General features: G+C 37.6%; 2 protein-coding genes and 1 long non-coding RNA gene across 9 annotated transcripts in view; 2 read left to right on the forward strand and 1 right to left on the reverse strand.

The window, feature by feature from the left end:
• Positions 1 to 420: 420 nt before the first annotated feature.
• LOC128028634 (uncharacterized) lies at positions 421 to 2,221 on the forward strand. Of its 4 annotated transcripts, none has more exons than XR_008187183.1 (6): positions 421 to 550; positions 621 to 740; positions 877 to 1,016; positions 1,153 to 1,172; positions 1,313 to 1,452; positions 1,803 to 2,221. It is a non-coding gene; the product is annotated as an uncharacterized LOC128028634 (long non-coding RNA). The 4 variants fall into 4 exon arrangements; XR_008187184.1 differs by having other exon boundaries at positions 1,383 to 1,452; XR_008187185.1 differs by lacking the exon at positions 1,153 to 1,172 and adding an exon at positions 1,293 to 1,312 and having other exon boundaries at positions 1,383 to 1,452.
• LOC128028633 (complement C1q and tumor necrosis factor-related protein 9B) lies at positions 1,808 to 4,894 on the reverse strand. Its single transcript, XM_052615904.1, has 5 exons — positions 4,159 to 4,894; positions 3,522 to 3,780; positions 3,352 to 3,432; positions 2,802 to 2,882; positions 1,808 to 2,710 (listed from the first exon to the last, which is right to left on the reverse strand). Exons 1-5 carry the CDS (start codon positions 4,177 to 4,179, stop codon positions 1,812 to 1,814), a joined length of 1,341 nt encoding a protein of 446 aa, XP_052471864.1. The 5' UTR covers positions 4,180 to 4,894; the 3' UTR covers positions 1,808 to 1,811.
• Positions 4,895 to 8,154: 3,260 nt separating this feature from the next.
• LOC128029088 (diacylglycerol kinase delta) overlaps positions 8,155 to 12,649 on the forward strand; it is a 28,810-nt gene continuing 24,315 nt past the window's right edge. For 2 of the 4 annotated variants that reach the window (XM_052616588.1, XM_052616589.1), the window contains exon 1: positions 8,155 to 8,316. In XM_052616588.1, coding sequence (XP_052472548.1) covers positions 8,197 to 8,316 — 120 coding nt within the window. In that variant the 5' untranslated portion in view covers positions 8,155 to 8,196. Of the gene's footprint in view, positions 8,317 to 10,657; positions 10,771 to 12,550 lie in introns of those variants that run through there. The other 2 variants (XM_052616594.1, XM_052616591.1) reach the window with 2 other exon arrangements.

Here is a 12,649-nt window from a genome sequence, read left to right on the forward strand (position 1 = left end):
CATTTTCACTCTTATTCACAGTGTGTGTGCCCTGAATTGCTGGAAGGATGATATAACCGCTGACGGGTGCGTTCCTGATCAGTTTTCATTCTTTAAAAACATCCGGATGAAGACAACTGTCAAGGGAGCAACCTCTCGACTGATCCACCTCACTGTGTATTGATAGGGGCATAATACAGCTATTCAAGTTACGAGACATGCATTGTAAATAAACACCGCACATATCCACCTGGGGATCTAATTAATTCCAAACAAGTGAACTAGAAGGCCCTGCTTTCAGCCAAAGGTTTGCTTCTAAACTACATAAAGTGGTCTTAAAATAGAATCTACGTGTGGAATATCATAGAAACACTAGGGGTTCAGGTTTTGGGGTTGAGGTTGAGAAGTGGGTCATTTTAGAGGTTTTGTTAAGAGTTTAGGTTGAGGGGTCTAGAATGTGGAGTGTAGTTAAAATTTGGGTAAAAGTTTAGACTTGGGTGTAGGTTAACATTAGGGTGCAGGTCTAGGAGACAGTTAAAGTTTGGGGGAAGGTTGAGAATGTTGGGTGTAGGTTAAGAGGTTAAGGTGGAGGTCTAGGACTCAGTTAAAGTTTGGGTGAAGATTGAGAATATTGTGTGTAGGTTAAGAGGTTAGGGTGGAGGTCTAGGACTCAGTTATAGTTTGGGTGAAGGTTTAGAATGTTGGGTGTAGGTTAAGAGGTTAGGGTGGAGGTCTAAGACTCAGTTAAAGTTTGGGTGAAGGTTTAGAATGTTGGGTGTAGGTTAACATGAGGGTGGAGGTCTATGAGTCAATTAAAGTTTGGGTGAACTTTTAGAATGTTGGGTGTAGGTCAACATTAGGGTGGAGGTCTAGTAGTCAGTTAAAGTTTGGGTGAAGGTTTAGAATGTTGGGTGTAGGTTAAGAGGTTAGGGTGGAGGTCTAGGACTCAGTTAAAGTTTGGGTGAAGGTTTAGAATGTTGGGTGTAGGTTAAGAGGTTAGGGTGGAGGTCTAAGACTCAGTTAAAGTTTGGGTGAAGGTTTAGAATGTTGGGGGTAGGTTAACATGAGGGTGGAGGTCTATGAGTCAATTAAAGTTTGGGTGAACTTTTAGAATGTTGGGTGTAGGTCAACATTAGGGTGGAGGTCTAGTAGTCAGTTAAAGTTTGGGTGAAGATTGAGAATGTTGTGTGTAGGTTAAGAGGTTAGGATGGAGGTATATGACTCAGTGAAAGTTTGGGAGAAGGTTGAGAATGTTGTGTGTAGGTTAAGAGGTTAGGGTGGAGGTCTAGGACTCAGTTAAAGTTTAGGGGAAGGTTGAGAATGTTGGGTGTAGGTTAAGAGGTTAGGGTGGAGGTCTAGGACTCAGTTAAAGTTTAGGGGAAGGTTGAGAAAGTTGGGTGTAGGTTAAGAGGTTAGGGTGGAGGTCTAGGACTCAGTTAAAGTTTGGGTGAAGGTTTAGAATGTTGGGTGTAGGTTAAGAGGTTAGGGTGGAGGTCTATGAGTCAATTAAAGTTTGGGTGAAGGTTTAGAATGTTGGGTTTAGGTTAAGAGGTTAGGGTGGAGGTCTAAGACTCAGTTAAAGTTTGGGTGAAGGTTGAGAATGTTGGGTGTAGGTTAAGAGGTTAGGGTGGTGGTCTAAGACTCAGTTAAAGTTTGGGTGAAGGTTGAGAATGTTGGGTGTAGGTTAGTAGGTTAGGGTGGAGGTCTAAGACTCAGTTAAAGTTTGGGTGAAGGTTGAGAATGTTGGGTGTAGGTTAAGAGGTTTGGGTGGAGGTCTAAGACTCAGTTAAAGTTTGGGTGAAGGTTTACAATGTTGGATGTAGGTTAACAGTTTAGGGAGTAGGAGATTCCCATGGAATATCTTTATCAGGGAACTGATTATCAATGAAATCTCTTCCAAACATGTCATCACATCTGTCTGGGTACAACAAAAACCCGCTGAATGTGCTGCTGGACTCGGAGCCGGTGAACATGCCATTAGTGGTGGTGTCTTTCACCTGTACCCACACCCAGTCACCCTGGCTCAGACTCAGCACCACCTGCTGAGACGCGGTGTTCATGTCTACTGGCGTAGTTGTCCTCACTACAGCCTCGAAGTTGCGGAAGAGTCCGACCTTTAGCATACGGGTGGACACCTGCAGATGGTAGCTAAACACGTAGGTTCCGTTAACCGGGGCGGTGTAGACCCCATTATCAGGGTTGTAGTTCTGGTTTAAGTTGTAGATGACACGTTTGAAAGGCACTGGGCGGCTTGGTACAGGAAAGGAGGTGAGTAAAGCGGCAGAGAAAGTAGATTGCACAATGGGTGAGCAAGGTCCGGGCATACCAATCATTCCCATTTCTCCCTGATCACCCTTAGGTCCTCTGGTTCCAGTTGCACCCTGCTGCCCTGTCGGACCCAAGCTTCCCTTCTCACCCTTTTCACCTGTTTGACCCGGGGCTCCTTGAGCCCCATCCTTACAATTGCACAGGCCCTGTGGACCTTGGTCACCCTTCTCCCCTGGTACACCTGGAAGGCCACGCTCTCCCACCAGACCCGGATCGCCCTTCAACCCTTTTTGTCCAGGGTCTCCATTCAACCCAGGTAACCCCCGTGCACCTGCAGGGCCAGGAAGACCCGGTTCACCTGCCGGACCAGGTAAGGGCTCACAGGTTTCTGGGCATTGACCATCATCTCCCTTTGGACCCTGTTCTCCTGAAGGACCTTCCAGACCAGGTTCACCCTTATCACCTGGGAAGCACATATACAAAAATGTTCACCAAGGCCCATAATAGGCATTGTGTATATGTAAATGGTAATACATTAGTGGAGATTCACTGACCTTTGAATCCCCTGCTTCCCTTTGGCCCTGAAACTCCAGGGTACCCAAGGTCACCCTTATCTCCTGCGTCACCTTTCTCACCTGTGGGTGTGTGAATTACATTACCACCACAGTTAAAGGGATAGTTAAACCAAAAATGTCCAAAATTCTGTCATCGTTTACTCACCCTCAAGTTGTTCCAAACCTATATAGGATTAGTTGTTTTGAATAATGTTGGTATCCAGACAATTTCCAGCAGCCAAATTCCTTTTTATAGTATTTCTTTCATTGCTAAGGAAGTCAGTGGATACCTGCAACTATTTGGTTACCAACATTCTTCAAAATATCTTTTCTTGTGTTTAACAGAAGAAAGAAACTTGATAAGTGAGTAAATGATGACGGATGACTGTTCCTTTAAGCTTACAATGTTTTTGGGAAGTATATCCGAAACAAGTAGTAAGCAGGAAACTTCACAAAAAGGGCTTGCACCATTTTCAAACTAGCTTTCCCAACACTGATTCACATACATTTATAGTGAAGTACAGTGCATTGACTTTATGTTGAGTCTCACCCTTTATGCCAGGACGTCCTGTGAATCCTGGACGGCCGGGAAGCCCAGTGAGGCCTCTTGGACCTTGACTACCAGGAACTCCTGTGAGGAGCAGATGCAGTTATTAAAACGCTGGACAATAGTAAACAAACAGAGGTATGTGTGAGGTAATGCTGTGTGTGGATTTGTACCTGGCAGTCCACGGTCGCCTCTGTCTCCTTTCTGGCCTTGGTTTCCGGAGCAAGCGGAGCAGATGCAGAACCAGGGAACCTGGTCCGCCGTGGGTGGAACTGGAGCTTCCAGAATCATCTGACAATAGGATAAATCAGGCTCCGAAAATCCCGTTTGCCCCTGGGTGTCATTGGGCAGTAACCCAAGATCTACTGCATGGTAGCCGGGAATTAAAGCACACTGGCCAAAAAACAAACACACCAACACCTTCACGATGTCCTGCAGGCAGAATTATAGAGTTGAATCTAATCACAGAGTAGCTTTAAAATATGATGTCACAGCAAGAAAAATCAAGAATGATTTAAATGCATTGCTTGATAATTACAAGGATGTTCTAGAAGCTTTCCAGCTGCGTCGTTGTTTTAAATAAAAAATAACCGGAGTACGTTTTACAAGATAATGCGTTCTCAGACTGAAATTTAGCAACTGGCACTTTCCAATAAAGCTTAATACAGGAAATATAATAATATACAAATACTAAACGACAACATTTTAATATTTAACACAGTGTAGCATTGTTTTTTGCTTTTATTCGGAATGTCATTTTCATCAGTTAATGGAAATTAGATAAGCCGGACGGACAGATTGATCACCCACCATGTTCCAGCGATACAGCATCTCGCTCTTCCTTTAGTCCAGGTCAAGTGTGTGAAAAAATCTCTGATGACTTGACGACCTACACTTATATACCTGCACCTGCGTGAGTGTGTTTGTGTGTATTTGACCGCTGGGAGTTGAACTTTTTTCTCTCTCTCCATTCTCCGCGACCTCATTAGGCCCAGAATATCATGAGTAATAATACAGTTGAGAGAAAACAGGGGGAAGCTTCTGTGTTTGTGTGTGTGACACAGCGGTGTGAGAGCAGGCGTGGCTCCGTCAGGACTGTAACAGGAGAGAGCGGATGCGTCTCTGGAGATGATTTATAATACAGGGAAGCATGGGAACACGGCAGGCCTTCGACCCGATCCAGGTCAGATCTCACACACACACAAACACAGAGGATTCGGTTTCTGTAAGAACCAGTCAACAGAATATGTAACAAGTAACACCTTGAATATCTTATCACAGATCTGTGAAGAGTATCCCATAATGCACCAGTGCATTTGTTATTTTAATCTTTTATTTTGACAGCTGTAGCCACACACTGAATTTATTGAAGAGTGATGCCTGGGCTGTTTATTTCATATTCAGGGTGTCATTTTTTAACATTCATTAATGCATTAACTAACATTAACAGTATATTTTTATGGAATGCATTAATCTTTGTTAATGTTAGTTAGTACAAATGTTTCTGCTTTAGATTGTGTTCACAAACTGGGTACAACGGTTTTATTGTTGGTCAAATTGACTATACTATGAAAAATATTAAAGATTCATTTAAAAACAGAAACCTCTACTGTAGCTTGTCACAAAATACATGAGGAATTGTATAACTTATTAACTATTTTTATCGTGTTTTATGTTGTTTTTTTAGTTTTTTTGCCTGACACTTTAGTGTTGATTTTTGGCTAAATGCATTGAAAACGATGAGGGAGTCTTTGACAAACACATCTTTGTGTCTAAACTTTGCATGCACGTTCATGACCCTAAGTAAGAAATACCCACCAAATTTTAAAAAGAAATAAATAGTTGAAACCAGTATTTTAAGCAGTTTGAAAATTGAGTTTGGGTCAAATTGACCCCAACACAACAGGGGAGCCATATTCCTTAAACTCACTTATCTATGCCAGAAGATGCATTTGTACAATTTGCTGAATCTTTTATTGAAAGCAACTTACAAATATAATATTTGCAGAACACTATGCTTGGTTTAAAGTATAAACTTGATCAGTATACAAGTATAAACTGAAGTGAAATGCAAGAAAAAGAGAACAAGTGCACTTGTTTCTGGTTGTGGATGAGTTCAGAGCTTGCAAAAGAGGTGTGTCTTCAGCTGTTCCTCGATGACATTAGAACAATGGAAATCAGTGGGAATTCCCCAGTTAGTGAGCTTGGGAAATATGCATCCTTTGTGCCTGATCTGAATCAGATTCGCATGCGGTTTTGGAACTTGTTGCATAATTGAAATTTGCAAAAAACAGAAAACAAAAAAATCAACACTGAACTGGATTGAGCTGAATATTGATACTATTGTCTTCTAAAATAGAATTTGTTTAATAATGGACAAACATCGCAACATCGACACTGTAACTCAACTGAGATGAACCGACACTGAACTGAATAATGACACTGAAAAAATGTGAAACAATTTTTACTCAGAAATACCTAGTAACATTTAATAATAATCAGAAATAAATAACAAGTAATTATGAATGAATGAAGACTGAAATGGTATTTTCCTCATAAAAAGTACTCTTTTTTTTTTTTTTACAACGCTTTACAGCATCATACAACATTTAAATCAAGTCATTTAATAATTGATTGATTGATTTTGAAACATTAATTTTCCTGTTTATTAATGTGAAGCCGCTCTGAAACGATCTGCATTGCATAAGTGATTTATAAATAAATGTGAATGTACTTAACTCTAATTTCAAGACATAAAAAGGTGTTTATGTAACAAATAACACGTGTGGTGAAACACACACATTATCCAGGATCAGATCCCATCATATAAAAAGAGTGCATTACTATAAAAGGTGTGTGTTTATTCATATCTGTGAAAGAGAATTATTGAGTGTGTTACTGAAGGAATTGGAAAAAATGTGTTGTTATTTCAAGGGAGTGTGTTTAAGGAAGTGTGCATTGGCAAGATGTGAAACACAGATGTGAAACTAGACACACAAACACAAACAAAGCCACAGCCGCTTCTTCACAGCACCGCCCAGCTCCTGACCCTGTTTCTGTTGTTCTGCGCTTCTTTACACGGTCGCTCTGTGTTTATTGTCTTCATGAGGAATTCGTATGTGCATCATGCGTAAGCCATCAGGATCCAGTCTACGGTTACACACTCAGCAATCATTTGATTACATTAGGGTGTGTATTTACAGGAAACACACACTCTCGCTATTAAATTCTAGATTGTTTTGCCTCAGGCTGTTGTGATCGTTATTGTGCTTTTAATGTCCACTGCTTTTCCTCAAAACATCCATCAATCTCCTGAAGAAACAGCTGAAGCCGACTCAGATGGATCTATGACGTCAAGTACAATTGAGCATGGTATTCAAAACAATACATAAAGTGATATAAAAAGAGAGGAAGCACACTATCTTGTAAAGTTCACGTCCTGAAAAGATGCGAGACTTTTAAAGCCATTATTCAGCAGGGTTGTGCTTTAATGTATCACTGATTCCAAAGGATGATTTGTAGTGAATGGGTGCCGTCAGATGCTTCATCTCTGCATATTTCTCTCCTGATTCAGACTAGACTTTTTGACTTGCTTCATTTTTGCTTTTTATAAGCTGTGTTTTGAGATTTTTAGTTGGTGTATGTTTATGTTCCATTAATGTTTCATAAACACAAAGTGGCTTTTATATCAAAAACTTTATCTATTGTTTTAACATTTAAAATGGTACAAACTTCTTTTTAATTAAAGGTGTGCTTATGGTAATACAATTCCTGTTTACAAATATCTCTTGTAATTTCCCTTTAATTTAAGAAAACAGTATTTCTGAATTTTCTCTAAACATAATAAAAAAAAAATGTTTTGAAAACTTATTTTATTTCTTTCTTGCTTGCATAAACGTTAAGGAAATATTACATTTTATTGTTTTGAAAGCATTATGGGAATGTCACTTTTAAATGTTCTCTGAAACAAGTAGTAACATTTAAAAAAAAGTTAAATGAATGTCCAATTTTTTTTTTTATAAATAAAAAAATATATAAATAAAATGCATGTCCTTATGTTTTAAGAGCATTTGTTCATATCTTTCTGAATTAACTTGAACATTAGGAACGTTCCATGTTCGCTCGGTGACAAGGTTACTTTGGAAATGTAATAAGTAGTGTAATGATTTCAGTTACTTTATTGATTACTTTTTTTTATTTCTAACAAAGGAATGTAGCGCTCAACACTGATTACTGTCAGACTTTAAAAATCTTCTTCACTTGAATTAAGATAAAGGATTATAATCATTCAATTATAAAGCACAGTCAAAAATCTGTCAAAATCAGACTTTAGCAGCTCTTTTTACTTTGAGGTCATTATGAGATTAAATAGAGATTTAAAATCATAAATTAGTTTAATAGTTATGATACTGTTTTTGAAATAAAATCCTTGCATAACTATGACAGGAACCACATGCCTTGGTAATAAATCAGTTAATTTAAATTTAAAATAAAGCATATACACAAGTCCAAGGAAATAAAACGTCATCGAATAACCCATGTGTCAATTCTGTGTCAAATCCTAAAACATTGGTGTCTCATATTTTAGGCAGTCAATGCAGTTTGGGGGAACAAAGCATTCAAATCTGTATTCGTGCGAAAATATTCAGATGTAACCCCCTTTATAATCGTTAACATTTTACACACAACAGATTATAGTAGTGTCTCAGCTGCAGCTCGTCTGTCCGGTAGGTGGCGCGCGCTCCCGCTCTCCGTGCTGCAGTGCTCGATCTGTCCGGTAGGCGGCGCTCTAAGGCCGGTCCCGCTGGAACACGTCCGTGATATGAGTCCCGGGGGCCGGAGCGCAGGATGGCGGCGGTCGGTGCTGCTGCTGAGGCCGAGTCGTCGGACAGTGAGCCGGAGCAGGAGCACGGCTCCCCGCAGAAACTCATTCGGAAGGTCTCCACGTCCGGTCAGATCCGAAACAAGGTAATAAAGCACGTGCGTGTGTGTTTAGCGTCGTCTCTCCAAAGAGAAAAGCGCTTCAGACCGAGCGGCCCGTCCGAGATCCGCGACGTTTCCTGCGTGTCCAGACCCTCCGTTACCGACGGACACCCACACCGGTCGCTGAGACGAGCGAGAGTTTAGTGTAACGGGACCGCGCGGCTCTCTGTGGTGGTGAGCGCGCGCGTTCGCCTGACGCGCTACATTGTAACCGTTTGTTTGGAATCTTTGAGTTTGAAAATGAAACACTGTAACATTTGCATCGCAGCGGTTACATTCAAACACAAACTCCCTTACAAAAAAATCTCCATAGTTTGTTTCTGCCGAGGTACAACAGTTGCTACTATACTACAACTGTGGAAAAAAAATATACTAAAAAAGGAGGAAACAACAGAACATGCATTGAACGCTGTTTTAAGTAAAATACATATTAGTTTAATTTAAAGCATATTATTATCAGTAGTAAAATATGTGTACATATATCTTAATTTTGATGGAAACTGGCTACCATAGTTCATTTTGTAAGGCAGTATGTCTCTCTCGAGCTGTTTACTTTTTACAAGCTCAAATTTAATTAATAAAAATAAAGTAATCATAGTTTATGTCCACACATACGTCATGGTTATCATTTATTATAATTACTGTAAAACTGGAAACTTGTATCAGCCTCCATTGTCATCAAAAGCACAGGAAAGCCTCTCCTTGATGCAAATTTAATGTCATTTTTTGCATTTTATTAATAGTAATTCAGTCGTCTTGTTTGCTGGATCTGGTTTCATTAATTCATATCCTCTTTGCCCTTTTCGAAACACTAAACATTCAAGGTCATGTTTTTGCAAGCTGCTTTCTGTGTGAACGAGGTCTAGATTTATGGTTAAGATACAGCATTTCTGTAAATATCATTAGCTTGCTATGAAAAGCATTGTGTCTCTGCGCCTCAAAAGCCTGTGTGTATCCGGTCAGTCAGATCACACACTAGATATGTGAGATGATGCTCTGTTGCTTAGGACGGACCGGAGATGATCCGCTCTTATGGTGTCTGTGATTTATTGTTTAATATCTTTCACCTAGAAAACTAACTGAGTATTGTTTGCTCATGCCGAAGGGAAAGTGCTTCTGTGTGATTGATGGAGGCGAAAGCATTGTTTTTGTCATGAACTGGTTAAGTTTGAGATTTCGGGTTCATTCTTCTTTTAGACCATGGAAAGGAAACACACTTAAATGTGTATTTTAATCACATTTGATCTATTTGCGACTTGTAAGTCCTATCTGTTAAGCCGGTTTTGTCAAAAACAGTTTCTTCCTCCACTTCAGCAGCACATACAAATAAAAGTATACGTTTATTTTATTCTGAAGGCTTTTATTGAGGGTTTGTTCATATATGATTGATCTTGTCTTATATAACATTTTATTCCTAAAGCATCATATAAATGCATTTGTTTTCTGGCTGTTGACAGTATTTTCTGAATTAATCAGTGATAAAAAGAGAAATCCAAAATCCCTTCTGTATAGACCCCTAACCTTTAACAATAATTATGACTTGGCTTCATATTTCTGTTCTGGACCAGTTTAACGCATATTTAATGACAAACATTATTTTATACACATAGAAAGCATATTAAATGCAAGCAAAGTGTCTTTATTGTTTAAATAACTTTAGCAAATATTATGAATGGAGTAATGTCAGTTTTCCATTGTCTTTTCACATATATTTATGTAAAAATGAAAAAAAAAAAAAAATTCTGACCTTTAAAAAAAAACAAAAAAAAACAAAATATATATATATATATATATATATATATATATATATATATATATATTAAATTTAAATATATTAAATATAAATATTAAATATATATAATTATTTTTTATTTTTTGGTAAAACCTAGTGGTTTGAAGGATTGTGGTAAAGATTTAAAATAATAATTAAATGAGTCTTTTAATGTCATCTATTGATTCTTGATCTAAATATGACTGATATTGACATTTTAGTGGGTGTCTGTCTTCAGTAAAGCATGGTAAAAATATATGATAGTCATTACTTTTCCTCACTAAAAAAACAATTAGACACAACACATTCTAAAATATTAAAAACTGTATTGCACTTAAATTTTTTTGATGCTTAAAAACCACTTGACGTCTTTGACCCATGTGTGCAGGAACAGGGCATGGACATGAGGGTAAATGATGCCACGCTTTGTTATTTTTAGAAGCACTATTCCTTGAAGTCTACGGGAAGTGCGCATTAGTTAAGGAAGCACTAACGCGTGGGTGGCCAAAGGCTCTTCTAGAACAAGGCAGGTCTGTAGACGTCTCTGTGGCTCTGGGCTGAATTCGGAGAAGTGGAAGCCGTGTGTCGCCCCTGTACTGTCATCACGTCTCTCTGGTGGGGGGAGACAGCAGAAAGGTCATGGCCTCTTTGAGTCGGATCAGTCAGAGGTGAGATGAAAGCGTTCGCTACAGTAACCGCAGGCATCTGTCCGCTGAAAGGTCACGTTTGACCAGCCGGTGAAGCCGTTATGTTGATGAGTTAAATCCACTGTTTACTGAAAAGCATAAGCAAAAACACTGGGGTAGTCAGATGAAAAAAATGTAGAGGACTGTTGGACGCTTGATTCTTGCAATCATCTATATTTACATTTAATTGACATTCTTTAGGAAATGCTTTGGATAAGTGACTTTGTAAACTCATCCCCAGGTCATCCCAGATCAGGATGAGTTTGTTTCTTCATCAGGTTTGGAGAAATGTAGCATTGCATCAGTGTCTCAGCAATGGATGCTCTGCAGTGAATGGGTGCCATCAGAACGAGAGTCCAAACAGATGATAAAAACATCAGTTAATATCTGGAGAAGACATAAATCTGAGATTTTAATCTAGTCCAGTCCTAATAACTTGACAGCCCATGCTTTCACTTTTATAAAAAGCTCAAAAATTATACAGTTGTAAACAATTTAGTGTAAGTGTAGTCTTTATATACTGTAAATAATGGTTCTGTGGTCTCAGTTTATCAAAATCAGTATTATTTTAGAGGCATATACTAGCTTTTGTTAATATTTAGTTTTAATTTTAATTTTGTGTTTTTCTTTTAAAATAAGTTTTTTATGTTTTTTATTGAATATAAGTTCTTAGTTGTAGTTCATTTAGGTTTTTTAGTGAGTTTTTTTTTTTAATGAATATGAGTGCACCTAGCTGAATATATATATATATATATATATATATATATATATATATATATATATGTGTATATATATATATATATATGTGTATATATATATATATATATATGTATGTATATATATATATATATATATGTATGTATATATATATATATATATATATATATATATATATATATATATATGTGTATGTATATATATATATATATATATATATATATATATATATATATATATATATATATATATATATATATATTTAATTTTTAAGTTCATAATATTTGGAATGACATTTTATTTATTTTTATAAGTTTTAGTAAGTCTGTTTTTTTAATCGTTTTTATTTGATTAGTTCTTAGTTGTGGTTTTAGTTATTTTAGTAGCCTTACTTTTATTATTTATTTTATTTTAATAATAATATATAGTATTATAATAAATAGTAAATGTTTTTTGGTTTTAGCTTTGGATGATATTAACATATGAATATGATTTTATTTTATATTGTATCTTTTAAATTTAAATTTAGTTACAATTTTAGTAATTTGATGTTTTTGTATTTTAATATCTGTATATTTTTGATAGCTTTTATAGTTTTTATCTATAGGTTTTTTATTTTATTTTAGTACTTCGACATAACTGAAAATGAGAAACATTGCATTGGCAACTAGCTGAAAATAAGTTAGCTTTTTTTAGATTTGGTTTTAATATTTGTATAAATATTTGTTTTGGGTTTAGTTTGAGTTAATAACAGTGATTAAATAATGTCTTTGAGCTGGTTAAAGACGGCGTGGAGTGCTCATGTCATTCATGCTGCGCGGCGCACGGATGCACAGATGTAAAGTTAGCGTGCGGTCAGGAAACGGCTCTATTATCTGCATCAAGGCTTGGAGGGAGCTATTCTGGTAGCTCTTCTCAAAGCTTGAGCGCTGCACAAGCGGGTCAAGCTTCCTGTGGGTTGATCAGCGCTGTGTTTCAGACTCCATCACGTGTGTGTGAGCTGAAATGACAGGTGCCTTCAGTGACAGAGAGAAGGGCATTTACTGTTAGCGGAAACCAGCACGAGTGACTGAGTGTGTGTGTGTGTGGTGTGTGTGTGTAACCCTCACATCAGTCAGACGCTTCTCGCTCTGACCTGTGTCTC

This window comes from Carassius gibelio, chromosome A15 (genome assembly GCF_023724105.1).
Source record: "Carassius gibelio isolate Cgi1373 ecotype wild population from Czech Republic chromosome A15, carGib1.2-hapl.c, whole genome shotgun sequence".
Taxonomy (NCBI): domain Eukaryota; kingdom Metazoa; phylum Chordata; class Actinopteri; order Cypriniformes; family Cyprinidae; genus Carassius; species Carassius gibelio.